Source organism: Phaenicophaeus curvirostris, chromosome 15 (assembly GCF_032191515.1).
Source record: "Phaenicophaeus curvirostris isolate KB17595 chromosome 15, BPBGC_Pcur_1.0, whole genome shotgun sequence".
Lineage (NCBI taxonomy): Eukaryota > Metazoa > Chordata > Aves > Cuculiformes > Cuculidae > Phaenicophaeus > Phaenicophaeus curvirostris.
Window position 1 is genome coordinate 11,296,352 of NC_091406.1, and position 12,790 is coordinate 11,309,141.

Sequence of the window (12,790 nt, forward strand, 5' to 3'; positions counted from 1 at the left end):
GTCCTGGGTCTGTTTTGAAACGCTTCATTAATAGAGCCAAGAAGAACAAACATCCTGAGTCCCAGCACAACAGTCAGTCTCAATTCTTTGCATACAGACCTGGTACCATGTTCCCCCCTTCCTGTTTAGCCCTGGCTAACAAGGATTACATTAAAAGCCATTTCCACATTAGAACACACCATGAACAGTCCTTCCTCTCAGGCCCAATTACAAGGGTGGGCACTTCCTCTGCATCGTCTTTCTCCTCGTGTTTCCAGAGGCATTAGTGTCTGGAGCAGACAGCTCTTCCTCCCAGCCCGCCTTTCCTTTTTGTCTGGAGCCTCCCATGCTCATAAAGTTGTATTATGACATCAAGCTGATATGAAATCACGATGATTTCACTGCAATTAAGTAAGGAGCAGATGGGGCTGACTGAGCTGGCTAAGCAACAAATCTTCTAAATTGGAAAACGCTGTCAATAGAAATTAAAGCCTTGTGCAAAAAGCCAACTTCAGATCACACAATTCTGTCACTCCTGCTCAAAGGAGTGTAGCTACAACCCAGGTGTCTCCACCTCTGCCACCATCCGTTTTGGAAAAGCACAGTACACAAAGCACAGGCAAGCTCCTGCAAGTTGTAAGCAATATGCTTAAAAAAGCCGTCTGTGGGAACAGGCAGAACAATGGCAATAGCAAAAGTCAGCACACAAGCTTGAAAGATAGCCCCCACACGCAGAATTAAAAGAGAAGTCAGCAAAAATTAGGATGAGACACACTGGACAGGCTTGACATACCTACCAGACACATCTAGCCTTCATACTGACAGCATTCTTAATGCTTATTATCAATACCCAACACAACAGAGAACAGAGCCAAGGCAAGGAGAGTGACATTACTAACAACCCAGAGCAGCCTGCCCTTCTTTCAGAGCCTTTTATGGGAGAAAAGTGCACTCCATTGTTTGCAACAAGGAATGGCTTAAATAGGTTAAAAATAATGAACTAGTATGCTGCACATATGAGCATTCCAAATTAAGCAAGCCTCTAGGAGAAGGCCTTAGGCCAAGCTGCTGCAAGAAGGCCAATATATTGCTTTGAAACTCTGTAGACAGCTTAGTAAGACGACCAAGAAGCTGTTGTCACTGCCTAAAGTCACTACCTGAATTCTAGCACTTCCCAGGGAACAATACAAGGTTGTAGTTTTTGCGCTTTAAGGCCCCTGCTACACAGATAATTGCTTGTAGTGCCTGGGACTGCCTGCAGATTGACTTTATCAGGGCAGCAGATAAACTTCCCAACACAAAATCTTTGCAAAGCTGCAACCAGAAGTCAAGATCCACATAGCTTTTAATGCTTTCAGTTTTAAGTCTTTTTACAAACCAAATAAAGTACAGCAAATGAGTATTCAGTATCACAGCATCTCTTTAAGGAAGGTTGCCATCTCATTCACTGTTCAGCAAGTCTGGTGCAGGCTGGTTTTCTGCAAAGCAGCAGGACACAGCTGACAGTTTAAACTCACACTTCTGTGTGAAGTAAACTCCATTAAAACACCACATCTGAAAGACTAATGATTCCATGCTCCTCTGCAGGACAAGGCTTGCAGTTCTAAGAACTACAAACAACGCATTTTGACACACTGAGCATACGCACTGTTCTTGCTTACAGTACCTAAAGGGCAGTTTTGTTTCTAAAAATCTGACAACCCTCCTCAAAGTCATGAGTAAATGTAACGGTCAGAGGAAATAATTTCTGTTCCTGAAACCATTATTTCATCCGACTTTCAAATACCTTATGTCAAAGCAAGAAAAGTGGTGCCAAAACAATTCCAAGCAGTCACTCTGAAGACAGCTGCTAAGAAGGTATTTCATTGACACTTCTTCCCCTTCTGACAATGCATGTTGTCAGATGCATTGCCTAGACAGTAGAAATCATATGTAAGGACATAAGAGTATTCTAGACACCAGTTCTTAGAAACATACCAGTTTTCACATCAGGGATTGCTTGTAAAGCATCCTACTGGGATAGGACAAATCTCAGAGCTTTGGAAAACATCCTAGCCAGAAGAATGAGCTACATTTCTTCTTCCACCTTCCAGGTAACAGAGAGACCACTCTGATTCAGAAGAGAAGTTTCCAAATGTGAACCAGTGTCTCTGAAGCCCAAGACACTTGTTGCTGCCCTGTACTCCCAGATCATCTATAAAAATGTTTATCAGCACACAACGTTCTCCAGCTAAAGTTTAACATCTTCTCAGTTCAGATGCTTCTTGTAAAGGAAGTATGCATAGAGACCACACATGAATGTGGTCTTGATCCAGATTACCACTCTGTGATGGCAGAGTGCACAGTGTAAGTATTACGATCTTGAAGAAATGGTTTTCAAAATTAAAGACCTTTTCGAACAGTAAAAATATGAACTGTGAGCAGGAACTCTGCTACATGCATAGAAACGGTCTAAAAAGCTAACATACAAACAACATTTACACAATAGGCATCTGGCAGCATTTTCAGACATTTTTTTAATTTATTCTGACATGCTATAAAGGAATAAATTACACTGTTAAAGAATTACCAGCAATAAAAGTACTTCTTTCTTTCAGCTGGGCTAGAATAGGAGTGAGAAGGAAGACAGCCTGGGGCAGTAACCAATGTGAACTCTGCATGGTGCGAGGCTGTCCCCAAGAACAAGAGTAAATCTGGTCATATCCACTTCACAAGAACTTGAAATAAAATGCCTTTGTTTAAAACAATCCAAATACTCCATTCAAATTTTTCTCAAAACGAGTAATCACAAGTCAGTCCAGCCGATGCATTACATGGCAACGCTTGGAGGCTGCCAATCCCAGTTCTGCAAAAGATGCCATTTCATTTTAAAAATATCCAATCTGAGTACAGAGGGCTGGTCTCAAACAAGTTATAAAAATGCAAGATCCTGCCCCTTCCCCTCAAGGAAAAAATACAAAATTTATTCAAAAACAAAATGAGGAAGAATTACAACACTAAATCTAAAATGATTTAGAAAGAAATATGACTTCTTTCGCTTAACAAATGGCGTTGAAACTTGGTCTAAAAACAGGGTAATGCAGATTTCTTAAACTGAATTAACAAGGCAAATTAAAAAAAAAAAAATCTCATTTCCTTACAGAAACAGTTTTTAGTTTTTAATGATCTTGTAAACAAAAGAGCTCCCGCTTCAAAATAAAAACAAAATCCCAGATCATATAGATGTTTACAGTGATTACATTTATCTAAGCAACTTACATACAGGTTCAGTTGTAAGATGTTAACTAAATTTTGTGACAAATATGCTTTTTTTCCTTTTATAACAAGAACATTATAGAGTTAATGCAGAGTCCTAAAGATTATCTAGTAGTCGCTAAGTTTCTCTTAAGTCTTCACTTTAGATGCTGTTATTTCTAGCACAGGTAAGCAGGCAGAGTCTTTCATACGCTTAAAAACTGGAATCTTTGGTTACTACCATGTCAGCTGGCTTGGTATGTTGCACATAGAAGCCAACAACTTTAAGAATGTTTTAAGTGTACAACTTTCAAAACCCAGGGAGGAATACCCAGAAAAGAGTGCACAATTGTGAGCATTTACAATTATCACAACTGTTGCCGAAGACTGTTCATGCCATTCTTCCAAAACAATGAGATCTCAAGCAGTGTAGTTCAAAGTAAAAAGGTAACAAAAATTGGCATATGCACAATTTTCTCCACTTGTGTGTCAACCATTAGTTAACTTCTCAACTTGAAAAAATGCAATAGAAAACTGGACACCATGTTTCACTATCTCAGTAATATTCACAATTACAGCTGCTACAACTCAACGTGCAGCATCATTGACACTGCCCAGAGCCAGTTTATACTGATATTAAGTTCTTTACACCAAGTAAATGGTTGCCCACAGCCACTGGCAAGTGTACGTATGAACTAAAATTTCTAGGATTTGGGGAGTGACAAGTCCTGCTCCGATCTGCTCTGCTTTGTCCCATCCTCGCCATGCTCAGAAACCTGTAAGATAAACACAAGGGCAACTTATTGATACTGGACAAAAAATGAGAAACATCCTTTACAGTAGAATTAAATATCAGTTATGGTCATTCAAAGGGGAAAATTCTGCTCCGTCTGAACTGTGGAGTTCCTGGTGTCCATTTCCAAGCTAACCAGCATTTGCCACCACATACCTCTCACACCTACTGCTGCACTGGAAAACAGGCTTATGCATCAGCTGGATGCCACATTTGTCAAATGGATATTCAGGCTGACAGTTTGAAAACAAGATGTGTTACTGCCACTAGGAAGAAGGATGTAATTTCATAGGATTGTTTTCTACTTGACTGCAATGTCTCATGTTTGTATCCCTGAATGTCAAACTGTCACCTGATTGCAGTGGTGCTCTTCAGAGGCGCAGTACAGCCGTGTCACACAGACAGAAGGAAAAGGAAGAGGAATAACTTACCTTACAGTAACTGGTGTTTACTACGTGCTCATATGTACAATGCTCGGGCAACCAGAAGTGTGAATCTTTGACAGTAACTAGAAACTCAATATACTCTCTGTCCTTGAAAGGACAAGCAAAACAACTCCTGTGACAGGTGAGGTGGGGCATCAAGAACAATTCTTTTACAGTTCAGAACTCCAAATGACAAGTTCAAGTCGTTGTGGAAAAGGCAGAGTAAAGAAATATGCACACAGATCTCAACAAGCCAGTTACTGCAAGCTAAGCCAGTCTCCATGTGACTGTTCATCTATATTATGGTGACTCAGGTAGCAGTACTATGCTTTAAAGACGTAACAGTGGTCTCAACCAAGGACTACTTTGCCAAGTAAGTTTCCGTTCTGGATGCCCTCCAAACAGCACGGTATTCTGTCAATGTATGAATTTATCCGAGCATCAGACCTGAGCTTTTGCAACAGAAATCTCTTCAGTGATCTCTAAAGCTGACCTCAGCTATAGCTTGTGCTGTCATCCAGAGAGAAGCAAGTGCAAACAAGTCTTAAAGAGAGCCTAACATTCAATCAAAAAAATGTATCTGGACAGTACCCAGAAGAGAGTTCCAACTCTTCCAGAGGAGCCTACAGGTAATTTAGAAGATATTCAATAGCTTTGTTTGAACCCAATCTTAATGCTGATGGACAATTCCCTTCACCCAGCACTAGCAATTCTAAAAATCATATCCTGTACCAGTATTAAGACAGTCATTCCCACTTGAGTGCAAATTCTCACAGAAACCCAAGGGATTCCTTAGTTCTGCTGGCATAAAGTTGTTTGTAACCCTTACTTGATGCATACAACCCATCGTTAGACCGTTTTTCCATTTAGTGTGTCCAACAGTGAACACTGATTCATCATTTGAACCACTTTCTCCATCAAAGCAGCCAAAACCAAGTCAACAAAAGGAGGAGTGTGCTCCCAGTGTGGAAAGAAGCAGATGAACTCATTACTTTAGAAGACTAGATGTTTCAAATGAAACTAGGACCCTGAACCTGAGGACAAAGGATATTCTAATAAATCATAATGCCGCTATTTGTTAGAACACCTCCAATCCAAGGTGTTACAGGCAAGAGCGTGCCCAACTCTACAGAGAGCAACAGGGAACTGGATTCAATCCACAGCATCCCTTGCAAGTCCTACTCAGGCTAGAGACGTGTTTGCAAATACAGCCTAACCACAGCTGTGGAATGAGATGCTGAGACATTCACATTGCACACAGGACTTTGCCAGTATGAAGAACATGCTGAAGAGTTTATGCCAACATCTCTCTAATGAATGTTCACTAGCTCGAATCTGCACATTCATCACTCCTTGTCCCTCTAGGGTGCCACCTAAAACTTCAATGATACTTATGCTACATGAGGGATTCTCAAATTGCTTTATTACTACAGCTGCGGAACTGATCAACGGGGCAAGAGTAACTGTACAGTCATTCTCCGAGAAGTTCCTCTACATGAGAGATGTTCAAACTTCTCTATTAAGCATCTGCAGAGACAATCAGTGAGAAGTATTTAGTTGTCAACTGGCTAAATCTGAAGTAGTGAACTAGTGGTCTGTTCTGAGAAACATCGCCACTACAATAGGTGTCCAGTGAATGCTAATAGGACTGCTGACAGGCTTACAACAACTCAACACCAAAGTAGATTAAAAACATCTCTCACAAACAGAACAGACAGACCTTATCCTGTAGATTGACTGCTTGAGTCAGTTTTATGACTGAGAGGAAGCTAACTGTAAGCACTTTTACAAATTAAACCTGAACAAATGCTGCACTGTCAAGAGATCAAGAGAGAAACTTCCCAGAGTCAGCAGAGAAGCTCTGTCTGTTGAAACCATTCACCTTTCCCAAGTTCAAAAACAGCTGATCTTGCTGTAACAAAAGACACTGCACAGGGTTCCAGAGAAGGACAGGAAAAAAAAAAGCAAGCAATAAAAGGCCTCTGACAGAACAGGCTACCCTGGAATCAAACAGAATGTTCAGCATGAATAATCTATAGGACTCTGAGATGGTTTAATACAGATCTGAGTTAAGGCAGCCAGGAACACCTATAAATGAGCACACTGCCCAAATAATTTAAGTCTCTAGAAATTATTTGAAAAAAAAAATTTCAAGATTCCACACCCCTCTCAACTCCCTTGACGCAGGTCTTTAATAGTACTAGTACTTTACATAGTATATTGTAAGGTTTTAACCAATAAATGCACTTGTACACTGCTACTTCCAGTACTCTTGTTAAGCTGGATATGGTTACCTTAGGGGTATAATTTGACACCATAAAGCCTTCTAAGCCACTTCACCACAGGCTTTGCTATAGCAACTACATGAGAATTTAACTGAACTCTGGAAAAAATAAAGCAGGTATTTAATTCATCTTCACTGTGACAGCAACGCATAAGCCATATGGTCTGCTCAAGCTTAGCTGGTTTCAGAAAAATCTTCATTAACAGGGTGTATTTTCCACAAAAAGGCACGTAGGATTTAAAAAATCTGTAATCTTTCCTTTGAAGAGACTAAGCATAGTATTTTAGGAAGCTAGGCAAGTCTGCAGATGCCTGACAAGCACTACTTTAATGCTTTGCTGACATTACAGCTCAATCGATCCATAGGTCACAAGCCTTCGTGGTGAGAGGAGGGAAGAGGAGAGAGTCCTTCCCTGTTACTCTGTGCAAAAGCGAATGAAATTCTGCTGGCAAAACAACTTCTCTGAAGCTATAGCAATGTGTCTCATTACTGAAGGACAGCCTGAGGAGGAAGGCCCATCAAGAAACAGAAATGGTCTATTAATGTTCAACACAGGCTCCCTGATACCCATGCTTCTCAGTCAGCTGCAGCTTTGCACTCCGTCACTAAGTCATCACTAAAAACTGTAGGCAGATGATCATTATGACCTTTCTTTCCCTTAGTGTAGCACTTGGTCAGGAACTACCTAAGCCAGGAGAGTGGCACGTTACACCTCAATATTTCAGCAGCAAAACAATATTTCAAGCACATACAACTTGATTTTCAGTGCAGCATCCATTTACAGATCACCACCAACTGTAAGACTTCACCTTTAAGCACAAGCCATTGTTAAAAAAAAAGAAAAAAAATTGACATTTTTCTCAAATTATTTCCTCCTGCTCCAACAGCCAAACTCTCCACACCTTAACGTCAGGCTGCATTAAGTAGTGGGTTCTAAACTCCTCTCGGAGCTTCTGTATTTCAGGAAGCAATCTAAGCCTAGGTGCTAATCACCTAGGCTGCTATGTATTTGTGTTACAGCTGAAGGAAATGGTTTACAGCCTTCAGTGCTCTAACACCTCTCAGCTCCAGCAAAACAAGCCGGACCTGCCACTGAGAATCTGCCATTTAATGGTATCCCATGGAAACTTTTTTCTTCCAAAACACCTCAGACTGAATCTTAGAAAGACGAGTATTTTACTTCATCCAGAAAAATGAACGCAAGTAATATTCTTGGACAGCTATTTTTACTAAAGCCACCTGCTAATGTTTGACTGCTGCCACAACACATGAAAAAATAGCCTTTTAGTAAGTTTACTGTAAACACTTCCACATTTCTTTGACTTCTAAGTCTGCCATGTTAACTTAATACACAATTTTACATGTAAGTGATAGTCAAAGACGAAAATGTACTGAAGAGTAACAAGCAGCAGCAATATCTCAACAGGCGACCTTGGTACCAATAACTTAAACCTAGTTTCTCTATTCTCACTTAAGTAACCTTATTAGCTTTGACTTTATCTACAGCTCATCTTGAGGAATCAGCTGCATTACAAGACGGCTGTAGTTGTCACTAGGAGTGTTCCAGTTTCACTATAGTGACTTTCTACATTGAAACACTGGTAGATTTACATCACAAAAATTTTAAATAGCTTTTGGAATGTGTAAAACGAATTACATGTGCCATTTCAGAACTCAGATTTTACACAAATACATCTTCAACATTTCACAACATTTCCCTTTGAAACCATAACCTAGAAACAATAAAATGTCAAGAAGCCTGAAGCCCCATCCCAGAGCATTCAGATACTTCAAGAAAATTGTGACATGGCATTCCACAGCAGTTCAGGGTTACTCTACGATTTAGGCAGGAATCTGAGCTCACTGGTCCTTTCCTTTGATTCTGGACCAAATGTCGCGATGTAAACCCACTGGAGGAAGCCAGATCATTCACAATTTTCTGTTTCCAGTGTCTGAGGCATACAGAACAGAAGCAAACTCACAGCACTAAACCAGCTGGAACAAAGTAGAACCCAAAGTCTCTAGATCCTTGCCTAGTTAATGAGAATTATCCCTTAAGAAGTGTTAGGTCTAGGATTTTGGATTGTATTATATATTTATATATATTTATATATTTCTCATATATGCATATATATAAATAAAAATGTCACATTCCCAACACCAAGTCAGTTTCTTGTTTTTGGAAAGTGGTTAACACAGGAGCAAAAGATGCAGTGGTTAAAATGACCCAACATCCCCAGAAGAAATGATATGAAGAACAAGGACATTTTGCTATAAAGTTAGTAGTCAAATTCTCCAAGGACGTCTTTTGGTTTTGCTTTATAAATTGACAGCCAAATATATTTTTTAAACCACCTCCTTGATCTAACACTTAAATTGCCAACATTGTCCAAATTAGTGTAATTTTTTTTCCTGTAACGTCACTTGGTTCTTGGCTACTAACCTTTCATGTTACTCTTGGATTTGTCAGTTTGCTTGCCTGTGGGGGTTTGGGCCTGCTGCCCCTGCCCACTGGAAGAGGCTGCCTGCTGTGCTGCTTTCTGCTTTAACATTGTCCAGTCGAATGTGTAGTCATATTGATGGTTCAAGGTCCTAGAAGAGAATGAAACACTTTACTGTAACACATCGTAACTTTCTTACTGCTAATAAGCGCTTGCTGAAAACCCAGACCTACAGGTTAATTCTTTCTGTAAGCTGCTTCGGAGATTATGAATGGTATATAAAGGCTAAGTATTACTAACTTAAAGGGATTCTTGAAGCAAGCCAAAATACCATCAAGCAGCATTTTCTCCACCATTTCCACAGAAGTCTGCATTTGTAGAAGCATCTCCCCACACACCTAGCTCATGTGTTTGCCTGCATTGAGGCTGCCAGCTTTTTATTAAAAAAATATATGTAGTTTCAAGAGAGTCTGCAGCATTGTGGAGCATCAAATGAAAATTGCTTTGTATTCCAGAAACCTGGAGAGAGACTCTTGAAAGATCAGTATCAGCTCTTTTGACAGATGCTGTTTACTCAAGAGGGTTGAATTTGTGTTTTGGTTTCTCTAGCAAGGTCAATGAAACAGAACTATTCCCCTCCATTAAAACCCATCTGGGCACCACTGCCAGTCCCATCACCAATTTCCAAATATAAAAAAAAAAAGCTTCAAATACTTCTACTGAGGGATCAATTTCTTAAGCTACTTGCAAAATAACTTGAAGCACATGCTCAACCCTCTAGAATCAATGGTCAAATCATGTAACTCAACAGTATCTTTTCCTTCATGTTTAATGTTGAACAATATTTTTCCAGTCCTCTGAACAGCTTTTCAAACTCTGAAATGGAAATAAAAAGAAGGAAGAACTTCCTACACCACACACACAGAGCAGTTTTCTGTACTGCAAGTCCCACAGAGCAGTTAGCGACTGGTAAAGCACTGACAAGTTTCTGTACTTTTCCACTTTGAGACTGACCTGAAAAGAATACGGAATAATTGCCTCAGATACATGTAATCTGGTGCCTCTTCAAAGCGCAGGCCACGACAGTAGTTCAGATACATGGCAAATTCTGCAGGGAATCCCTGTAAATCAACAGCATTAATCAAGCCATGGCTTGAAGCAAAGAGCTTCTAACAACCCTGTAAGAAGGCAAAAAGCTGTATTGCTGTCTATACTGGCAGAGAAAAACTGGCTGAAGATTTTTTAAGTGTAAATTTCACTTTGCCTCTCATTATTAGTTTGTTCTGTATTTCAAAGTGGATTTGATCAGCAAGTTACCAGATACCCACTCCTTCCCCAGAATTGCATTTGATGCGTGTTTTGCAACCACAAGTCTTCTGTTACCAAAACCTTCAACATATAACATACTTAAAGCACTTCATCCTAATTAAACCTAGTTCTTGTTAACTAGGTCTCTGAAATAAGTAGTAATTGTTTCTTAAAGATTCCTCTTATGCTTCCTTGATAACCTACTTGAGCATACTAGAAGCAAAGTCAGTTACCACTTTTAAGCGTGAAGTCTTAAACCTTTAAGACTTCTTTCAAAGATCCCGATTTACATGTCTATACATGTCACTCTATATTTCAGCCTACATGTAAATAGGCAACAGTATACAGCACAGGGCTGTACTACAATAAAGAAAACATGGGGTATTACAGTTCAGGAGCGTGGAAAATGTCGACCTGTAAGGGTACTTAACTGTGTGTGACTGGGAAGTGCAATCCCTGGTGCTGCTGTTTGATGTGCAAAAACTACTATGAGGTCTAGAGGACCTTTGTCAACAAGCATGTGGCTGCCACAGTTCAAGAGAAATTGTAAGACCCAAAGGACAGCACTGGAAAAACATCATCCTGTTGGCATGGCTTTAAACATCACCTGACATCCAATTCCACTACAGCCTCTACTTGAGAGACACAGGAGAATCAGAACAATCTTGAAGACAAGTAAACAAGTATATACAGGCAAGCTATGCAGCTCTACCTCAGTTTTGTTTATTCAAGAGGGCACAGGTAGGAGCTTTCACTGTAGGAGCTGAAGAAATGAACAAGCTACAGCTAAAAGAGCTGAAGAGCTTGCACAGCCAAGTCACCAAAAACTGGAACAACAGTGGCATGAACTATGCCAAGAAAAAGCAGCCAGAGCCTGTCCTGTTATACTACTCACTGACAATCTTGTTGGGTGGCCAAACACAAGGCACCCATGACTGCCAGAGAAGTATTATTCAGCAGCAAATGCCATATGAGACTATCTAATATATTGGCTCTAGTTTTAAAAAACAAGAAACAAAAGATCTTCTATTTCACAGTATGACATCATTTGGAAACTCTTACCTTACACAAAACCTCAACAGGAGTGGACATTTTCTTTTCACTAATCTTTTCATACTTTTGCTTCTTTGTTGCAGCCTGTGGAACATGTAGGTCAATATAAGAGACATTGTGCAACACTGGATTAACAAGGACAGTAGCAAAAAAAATGACAAAAATCCTTTGGTCAACCATAAGTATTTTATGTGAAATCTCCAAGTCCCACACACTTATTGCAAAGAGAATGAAGGTCAATCTGGTATTAAGATTTGGACACAGTTTAATACCATTTGTCGCAGTCTAATGCTTCCATCACATGGCACAACTCGTGTAGTTCTAGCTGCTGCTTTTGTCCATTAAACAGACCTGACTTGCATTTCCATTCGCCAAAGTTCTATTAATTCCCACTCAGTACCCCATTCAGGGCTGCCTGCGTGTTTCAGCAAGCAGCCATTAAATTCATTTGCAGCTGACGAGTTCCAACATTTCACAAGCTGCTTGCCTTCTTAGAAAAACTTGCAGCTGCAACACCATTTGAGTTACACAACTCACACAGAGGAAGAAAAACAATTAAAACATGAAAACAAATCACTGAAGTCTATATAACTGAAGTAAGAAATGTTTGCCATGCTTGTACTTGGCTACCATACACAACAATACTTGAAACAAGTCTGCTACAGCTGAAACAAGTCTGCAGCAGCTCGTAATCAGTCACATCATAAACTGGACTGAAGATAACTCTGAAGCTGAACTTGCTCAACTTGCTGTGCAAGGGATTATTTCCATGCTCTCTACAGCAATTCAAAAAGCCACTAACAATGTTATTTTCTACTCCCCAAAAAGGGCTTCAGCCTACAACAGGACAACAATAATCTGCAAAGATCACATAAGCTATTGTTTAGTATAAATTTTAAGAAAGTCAAACAATACACATTTTGCCTGCTGCACAGGCAGCAGAAAGAACCTTTCTTTGACATTCTATAAATATCATGGCTTGGGAAAAGCTGCTTTGTACAACTGAAGTTAAAGCATCGTATACAACCATCCATCCAGAGCAGCACGCAGAAGTGCGATACCCAAACGCAAAATAAAATGGAAAGGGGGGGGGGGGGCAGGTGGGAGGGAGGCAAAATAATCTACCTTTAATCCTTGCCAAGGCAGACTGGTTCTATTAAAGTACATCAATACATAGCCTAGAGACTCCATGTCATCCCGACGACTGAGGAAACAAGAAAAACAAAACAAATTACAAATGTTGGCATCTGGTGCTTTATTGCAAATAAGAGCA

The 12,790-nt window shown here is 40.0% G+C and overlaps 1 protein-coding gene across 4 annotated transcripts in view; it reads right to left on the reverse strand.

Annotated features, from left to right (window-relative positions):
- Positions 1 to 2,470: 2,470 nt before the first annotated feature.
- CSNK1A1 (casein kinase 1 alpha 1) overlaps positions 2,471 to 12,790 on the reverse strand; it is a 34,636-nt gene continuing 24,316 nt past the window's right edge. For 2 of the 4 annotated variants that reach the window (XM_069869337.1, XM_069869340.1), the window contains 5 exons: positions 12,643 to 12,721; positions 11,527 to 11,601; positions 10,171 to 10,277; positions 9,159 to 9,307; positions 2,471 to 3,989 (listed from right to left, as the gene is read on the reverse strand). In XM_069869337.1, coding sequence (XP_069725438.1) covers positions 3,982 to 3,989; positions 9,159 to 9,307; positions 10,171 to 10,277; positions 11,527 to 11,601; positions 12,643 to 12,721 — 418 coding nt within the window. In that variant the 3' untranslated portion in view covers positions 2,471 to 3,981. Of the gene's footprint in view, positions 3,990 to 9,153; positions 9,308 to 10,170; positions 10,278 to 11,526; positions 11,602 to 12,642; positions 12,722 to 12,790 lie in introns of those variants that run through there. The other 2 variants (XM_069869339.1, XM_069869338.1) reach the window with 2 other exon arrangements.